The 8,882-nt window shown below is 44.8% G+C and overlaps 1 protein-coding gene across 1 annotated transcript in view; it reads right to left on the bottom strand.

Annotated features, from left to right (window-relative positions):
• The window catches only part of dpp10 (dipeptidyl peptidase like 10), a 153,113-nt gene extending 144,660 nt beyond the window's left edge, over positions 1-8,453 (bottom strand). Inside the window, exon 1 of the mRNA XM_076746890.1 lies at positions 8,118-8,453. Coding sequence (XP_076603005.1) covers positions 8,118-8,177 — 60 coding nt within the window. The 5' untranslated portion in view covers positions 8,178-8,453. The remainder of the gene's footprint in view (positions 1-8,117) is intronic.
• Positions 8,454-8,882: the final 429 nt, after the last annotated feature.

Raw genomic sequence — 8,882 nt, forward strand, 5'->3', positions numbered from 1 at the left:
TGATAAATTAAGAGTTACTTCACTCTGTTGTATAAAAACTGCATAACTTGCTTTAATGAAGTTAGCAAATTGCATCTAAATGGCATCTTCTTCTCCATGGCTTTCTCATTTGCAGACACGGCACCATCACACACACTTAAGCAGAGAAAAATAACGCGAGACGAACTCAGCATGAGAATGAACTCATCAGTCTTTGTGATTGTGTTTTCAACTGTACTGAGCTCCTTCAGTAAAATGTGACCCTCAGAGAATCTTATGGGAAGAGCTGAACCACCTACGTCTTTACACACTTTGCTTTTTAGCTTTAGACTAAATGTTTGAGTGTCTAATTGTTTTTTTTAACAACACTGACTTCTATTACATTCTCAGGAGCATCGACTTTAGATCTTAAAGTAGGAAGTCATTACGCAGTAGCAAGAACTCTACAGGACCCACGGGGGTAAGTGGAGTATGCATGGCTGGGCAAATGAGAGGTTATATCATGTTACATTTTTTTTCTTTACAGGGACAAATAAGCCTTCTCCAGAGGAAGTGCTCTTATGCAAATGAATGGCGGATACGTCTCAACCACAAAATCAACCACAAATTAGCAATACATCTATCACATATCCGTCGGTGAGTCTTGGGAATGAGAGATGTGCTCGGAGAGGAGGATGGATTGAGATCAGCTGGCATAGCTCTATAATTTATAGACTCAGAGACTCAAGAGCCAATGCAATCATTCTTATGAGACTGATTCTGGCAATCTATCACTCCCAGAGCCAGCCAGTCCCGAGCAGTTTTTAAAGACTGTTTATGTGATAGATCTTCAGAACAGGGGAACGCCTCGCAGGTTCAATAACCTGCCGGCTGAGTTGTTGAGCATCCAGTGTGCCGAGTTACGGCGATGAGAGCTATCGGTGCCGCACGCTGGCAGAGATATTGCAAACAATGGTGGTCTTCCTGCCAGCGACGGGGTAAACCTCGGAGGAAAAGTGCATCTGAGCGTACTGTTATTTACATACAATGTGAACTATGAATGAAATATCTGGGAATTCAATATTTTGTTTATCCAGACAAGTGATCCTATCTGTGTTCATCTCCCCGAACATTTTTCATCATTTTATATTCTTCTGTCTTTTATCACACAAATATATCACGCAATACAGAGCAACCATCGGTAATCTAGGAAGCATTACTTGATATATCTGCTGGGATTCGGCTTTCCAGATTGAAGGCAAACTCTTTTAAGGATGGACAAGTTTCACATTAAACCATTAAACGACCTCATTGATCCTTCAGCAGCAGACATGACAGCAGAAATTTCAATCTGAGACTTGTTTTGTTCCCCGACTCAGGACAGATTGCAGCTCTGTCTCCCTCAATGTTGTCCTCATTACTTCTCTTTAAAATCTGAGTAGCTCTCACTTCAACTGCAACATAAGAACTTGTCAAAGTACTTTATCTGAAATAAGGCTCGCTTTGAGCGGGATCAAAGCACGTCAGTGTGTAAACTCTGAATATATCTCCAGTGACAAAAATGCTCTATTTTGAGAGCAGGCATTTTCATGGACTTCATCACTGACAATCTAGTGCGTTTTTCTCCCTCCACTTGGCCTATGTAATGCAGAGTAAATAATTAATTATCATTATGGGTGAAGAGGCTTTCAAATGAAGACTCGCTCTTCAGTACACTCAACTTTGCAACCAATAAATACGGTAAACCAGGATTCAATTAGCTTTCTTCTCACACGTGTGTTAGCGTTGAAGAACACAGCGAAGACGGCATTTGGTAGAACAGCAGCTTTACTCTTCTGTGGCAGAATGTTGGACTCCTGCTTTGAGCGACTTGCTCTGCATGCCTACCGTTGGCTAGCTCTTCAACTTTGAGCAGTAAAGAGGGGCCGAGTGCTTAAGCCTCCGCTGCCAGTACATACCCGTTATACCACCAAGACTCCTGCAGCAACACGTGGTAGCTGGGTATCATGCGATCAAAGACCGAACTGCAAGGGGATTTCAGAACAGAAGCAGGCCCAAGAGGCATGTCTCAAAGACCCACCAGTGAGTGGATACACCATGGCGTTCATCAATCACTGCTCCACCTATGGGTAAAGCATCCACTACTTTGTGGGTATCGTCTTAAAAGGAAAAGGTTAATGAAGCAAACCATGACGGAAATCACAGCTTGGACTCAGTCAGGCAGTTCAGTGTTTTGAAGCATTGTTCCGGCAGATTTTAACTTTGCACTTACCGGTTTTAATCCCTTCCTCAGATGTCATAGAGATGCATGAAGCTTATGGATTTACCCAGACAAGTGGGCTGTAAATTTGGGAAGCAAACATGACAAAGAAAGTAAAAACTCCAGCATTACATTTGGGAAGCTGGAACATCAGGACCATGACCCCCAGACCAAGAGACAACTCCAGAAGCAAAAAACTGACATTTCGACCCTTCAGGAAACTTGACTCAACTCATCAGACTCACCAAGCGAAAGGGACTGTAAAAAAACATCCCTAAACATGAACAACTTCCCTTACTTAGTGACTTCAATTCAAGAGTTGGTGCAGACTTCTGGCCGTATAGCTTAAAACACCGTGGCATTAGCAAAATGAATGAGAATGGGCAGTGTATCATTGAGTTCTGAATTACCAAATCATACCTCCAGATGATAATTTGATTGCTGACTGCTCAAAACAGCTCAAATGTTGGGTAGAAGTGTGGGAAGCCTGCTTTTCTTCACAAACTCAACAAGCTCCTCTCCCTGTGCTGAAGGGAAGGTGTTATCCCAAAGGACATTAGAGGTGCAACTGTCCTCACTCTGTACAAGAACAAGGGCGACAGAGGCGACTCCAACGACTGCAGCTGCATCCCTCTTCTAAGTATCACCGGTAAACCTTTTGCTAGCGTTGCACTGAACAGACTTCAAGGAAGCTTTACCCAGAGTCACAGGCAGGGTTCAGAGCAGGAACATCGACTACAGGTATGATCTTCCCTCTGAGAGAGGAGCAGGACAACAGCAGAGAGCAGGAAATCTCAAACTCAAACTGACCCTACAAAAGCTTTTGACCTTGTGAGTATGAGCGACCTCTTCCAGATGTTTGAATGGACAGATTGGCCCCAATACTCCTCTGCAGCTCCCAGTCCATCCCCACTGACATGCAAGGCACCATCCAGTTTAATGGGTCCACCTCAACCCCTTTCAAAATCTGTTATGGTGTCAAGCAGTTACGTATGAAGGCGCCCAACTTGTTTTGATATTCTTTCCCCTCCTTCTGCGGAAAAGCCTCAGAACATGAACTATGGGAGTCTATCTCCACACAAGGACAGACAGTAATCTATTCAACCTCGCTTGACTCAAAGCTAAAACGAAGGTCAGACCACTCATCACCCTGGACACACTCCCAGTAACACCTGTAAACCCTCTTTGACCAGTTCACACAGGCATACCGGCCTGACCATTAGCTTGAACAAAACCAAGATGATGAGCTGAGCTGTACAAACCCACAATTCCTCATCTACAATGAGAATTCCACTAATTTACACATCAAAGTCTTATTACAGGTGTTGGAAATCACTCATGTATGATATGAAAAAATTTCCCTGTTGTGACTCCAGAGGGAGCTGCATGAAGTCTGATAAATTACCTCAAGTGACGTCACTTGAGTCAGCGTAGGTTGACTGCAGATGTGGAGCTCAAAAGATGTGAGCTTACCTCATCTCTGCTTGAAGCTAGCAGCTCCAAACTACATTACCCATTATTAGCATAACATCTGCACTTTCACTATATTTAAAAAATGTCATACCTTTAACCTGAAAAGAACATGGAAACTGCTTTCGTGGCTTTTGTTGAACATCCTGATTAGATTTCTGCAACTTACTCACAAGATTCAACAAAAAAAAGTAGGTAATCCCAAGCTTAGCATTTATACATTGGTTAGCTGTACATAGGTAGAGGTAGAGACTAAGAGTGTGTTATTTTCTGATTGTATTCTCTTGAACTGCTTTAATTGTGCAGAGATTTTATCAAACACATCTGGTTTAGGACACTGTTGTTCCCACTGCTTAAAGACCTCATGTCACTTTAATTTTCACTTTCAGGCTTTTTAATATTAATAATGAACTTAATTTGTATAGCACCTTTCATACAACAAATGCAGCTCAAAGCTCTTTTTTTGTCACTCAAGAAGTGATGTGACTATAAATGGCTTGAATGTAGAGGGTGTTGGATACAGCCGTACCTTCACACTCACATGAAACAGAATCCTAAAATTGGTATTTCAACAAAAAAAAAAAAAAAAAAAGAACCTCATTCTTGTCACATAAATCTCTGACTGTCACTTTCACCCAAACGTCCTGTCGAGAGCCCTGCTGTGTAAATTCAGTGTAAAAGCCACGATGTTACAGCACAGCTTGTGAAGTACAGCACATTCTCGTATACGACCTTGTGCTCCCATCACTGATGCGTGCACCATGAGAGGATCTCCGACAGAGCTCCCTGCTTCTCTGACAATCCCACTTTATAGCTGCAATCTGCACGTGGGTGGACCTGACACTTCCAAGGACCAGCCATGGCATGAGCTTCAGGCCGCATCCAGGCTCAAACTCAGCCAGACCCCAGGAGTTAAGGCCCACGAAAAATCTGCTTCCTCGTCCTAATTGGATTTCTTATCTTGGCATGTGGCGTAAGGACACAGCTATGAAATGAAGAGGGGGCATTTAAGAGGATAACAGAGAGCTGTTAAGACCTCAGAGCCAGACGATGGGGGTCAGACATGGAGAGATTAGCGTTTTTGTGCAACACACGGGAGTTTCAGAGTGCTTAATCCTGACTATGATCCCTGCTTGTTTGACTGATTTCCGAGACAGGTTCGCTGTGAGCTGAAGGCAAAGTGCATCATGCCAAGCTGCAGCAGATGCCTCGGGGTGTCAGAGACTCCAAACCAGTGCTCACCGATTTGGGGATGTTTTATACAATGCCGATTTCGAATGCAGCAGGCAGCCCGGCTCCAGTGCGTTTTCTCCAAAAGTGAAAAGACAGGCCATGAAAGAGAAAAGTGCTGCACACAGAGATTCACAAAATGTCTTTTCTTACACGGCAACCCTCGAGGCAACCGAATATGAGGCTGAATATTCTCAAAGAATGGAATTCAAGCTCTGTTTATTGTCACCATAAGACAAAGCAAAGATTCTGAAACCAATTCGGCTCAGCGAGTGTGTTCCTGTGGAATACCGTGTTGATTGTATTCGCTCACTATTCAGAAACTTGAAATGTATTAGGCTGTTACAGACTGTTCACAGTTATGTACAGAATATCGTGTTCCTCTGTTTGTCCATGCGTCAATATGTGTCAGTGCCCGAAGCTGCAGTGAAGCGAACCAAGGCAAAAAAATATTACACAAGCTCTTTCACCTCTAATTCTTCTTGGGATTAACACAACAGGACTGGTTTTCTGTGCGTTCAGTCCATTGAAGACCAGTCATTTCTGCCCTGTCTGTTTCTTTTCCTTGGCTCCTGAAGCCAATCAGCTGCTTTCAAGAACCTCTATTGATCCTCACTGGATTAAAGCAGCCCCAAATTCCCAAATGACCGTCCTTGCCAGTGTGAGTTTGTAGGTAATTCAAGTGAAACTGATGGAATATGCTGCTCCATCCCGACTGACTGCGAAACTCTTATTCCATTAACAGCCTCACGCAGGAATAAAGATTCAACCATTTCAAGGAAAGGTGTGTTTTGACACTTTGGTGTAGAGCGTCTCAATGACTTGACTTTGAGTAATGACTCACACAGTTGAAGCCAAAGAGCGTAGACATCCAAGGGGCTGTTCACAGGCAACGACAGACATGTTTAAGATTTGACAAAAAGCAAATCGATGGACCTTCAGTGACTCCACGCCATCGACCTTGCTGAGATTTGTCTTTTTAATCTGGCAGGCTGCTCTTTACAGGCCCTGAAAACATAATTCCTCAGTCAGCCTCTTACAATGAATGACGGAATCAAGAGCAAACTATTTTCTGTGAAAGTTCCAACAGTTTTGGTCTTTTTGCACTCGACGTTTCTGCATTTGTGTTTTTGTCTTTGTTTGTCTCGCCGGTTGAATGTGGGCGGAGGCAGGTTGGAAAGAGGTGACGTCACATACTTCTGTGAACCAATCAGGACATTTGACTCAAAAGCTGATGATGATGAAGCTCACACAGAGATTAACTGAACTTTTGAGTGTTAACCTGAATAAATGATACCTGAAGATGATTCATATTTAGATGCTCTGCAGAAATACTGCGGATGTGGAGCCTCGTCTTCAGAGGTTTTAAGGGAAAATGCTTGTTTATCACAACATGGGTCTTATTCACAAAGGTTGGATATCATCTCTGATAACGTTCTCCTCACCAAGGCACTCGCTGAGATCAGGGAAGACGGAAAAAGCACTAAAAATACAGTCTAACCCTCAGCTTAGCCAAACTAATTTGGAATAGAAAACTAAGGATCACAACAGAATAATTACCCAAACTGTTATTTGGTGGGTACCCCTTCAGTTTTAGCTCCAAGTAAAATGTCCCACTGGACTCGTGGCGTGTAGCAATTTTGCTGTGTTGCCAAATCTGAGCAATGAACAGACAGAAATGCACAAGCTACGCAAACAAGAAGCCACATGCAATACACCAGAAATATCAAAGAGTCATCCCACGTGTGCTGCTGGAACAAAAGAACTCAACTCTCTCAGTTAGCTTGCTTGATCTTAAAAAAGGGAATTAACATTAAAGATGTTTAGCAGCACTCAGCGGGATGCATCCCACAATGCACTGCACCCAAAACGTGCAGCCTGACAGCCGCAACCTCGTTTTGAACACAGCCCAGTGCCTTTTATGAGCAGGCTATCTCGTGGCTTTACAGAAAGGATCTGGTGAGCGTCAGCACTGCAAAGACAGATGACAGATGAAGAGTCGGCTTCAGCTCAGGGGTCACAGCGAGGGACCCACAATCAGGAGCACACATGGATGTAAAAGCAGCAAGGGACGCCGCTGATGTCTCACACTCAGCATCCAGAGCTGACAACAGCACCTGCACCTGCCTCAGCCATTCCAGCCAGTCCCTCCTTCAAAATGGTGAAATACCAGGAGGAAAAAAAAAGCACCACGGATCATATTAACCAATTTCATATTTTCTGCCATCTCTCATGCTAAACTGAACTTCACTAATTCTCAACATTCGGCCTTGTATTCCAAAATTGCAGCCTTTGGGATGGTGAGGAGGAGGATCGATAGATTTGCCCCAAGCTAAATTTCTCTGGTGGGACTTCGAGGTTGAAAAGTGATGCAGAACCCGCGGCAAAATCGATACTGCTGTTGAGTCACACACACACACACACACACACACACACACACACACACACACACACACACACACACACACACACACACACCAGCAGAAAATCCCCACTCCTTCACAGCTCAGGTTTAAGTGCACAGTATGAAGACAATGCGGATGCTGCCGCGCGGAGACGTTTCTCGATCGTGACTCGAACAGAAAACGGCGGCGTTAACCTGCGTTACCTGCCGTCACACCGTCCGTAACACACACACACACACACGTCTTGCTGCCTCCTTGCAGCCACTTTTCATACGATTTCTTAACAACAGGTCGGAAATCAGGATGATCTCCTGAGACCATGCACGGTAAAGTTAAGCAACTGATGCGCCAACAAGGACCAATCAGGCATCCTTTTCTCTCTGTGACCGCCTGAAGTGGCAGACAGAGACTCTGTTTGAAGACGGCCTCTATAATTTCTCTCAGCTTATTCAGACAATATAATAATAAGCAGCACGACGTGATATGAATGAAATCTGGCCACTGCACCAGTGTGTGGCTCCTCGTCCAACACGTTCACACTGGACGTCAAGACCAGAGGAGTCAGATCATCTGCTTACTCTCATGTCAGAACCAAACAGTTTCAAATAGGAGCCGCAACTTCAGCGGGCTGTAAGGAGGACGCTGACATGCATGTGTCCAGACCGTCTCCAAAGCCCTGTGCGTCAATGCGCATCCCCGCTCACCAAAGCCGCACTGAAGTTTTGAGCTGCCACAGAGCTGCTGCTGCTGCCTCAGAGTTCCATGAAACACGAAGAAGTTCATTCCAGCCTTACCTTGATGGCCTTCGTGGACTGGCATTTAACTTGATGCGATACGGTGGCGGTTTGGTTCATCTTGGCACGCCGACACAAGCAGCTCTCCTATCCAAGTGAGACGAAAGCAGCCGGGGAGAGACGCAGAGCGAGCCTCCTCTTCCTCTCTCCAGCTCGGTGATGATCGCTGTTTTCGATCGTTGGTCGGTGTACGGTTGGTGCGCGCGACCGCATCTGACAGCTACTGTAAGGATGTGTGCCTCGCGCAGCGCAGCGCGGCTGGTATGTGCACAAATGACCGCTGATGATTGGTTAGTCAGGGGCGACCGCAGAAATTTCTGAATGGGGTGGCCAGGGGATAGTAGGAGCCCAGGTATGAGCGCGAGCTTAATGACACACAAACGAGCACTGACAGACGATCACCTCCAAGAAAAGGCTTCACTTCGCTTCATGCTGCACAACACACCTTGAAGCAGGCAGGTAACGCCTGCAGATGTACCGTGCACACATGCAACACATACCAGCAAAATGAATATGTCTACACAAGATATGTTAGAGGCAGCAGTGTGTAAACACACACACGCACGCACACACAGAGTAAAATACCTTGTAATATTGATGATTAATGCAGGACTGGATTAACTTGCCAGAATGTCCCGAGGCAGATAAACTATGGCGTCTCTTTGACCATGGCCTTTACAACAGCACCAGTCAGTTTCTTTATATTAACAATAAATCAAACGGCTGCATCAAATGTGACGGAGGTCGCTCATACAAACGAACATA

Source organism: Chaetodon auriga, chromosome 13 (genome assembly GCF_051107435.1).
Source record: "Chaetodon auriga isolate fChaAug3 chromosome 13, fChaAug3.hap1, whole genome shotgun sequence".
NCBI classification, from domain to species: Eukaryota; Metazoa; Chordata; class Actinopteri; order Chaetodontiformes; family Chaetodontidae; genus Chaetodon; species Chaetodon auriga.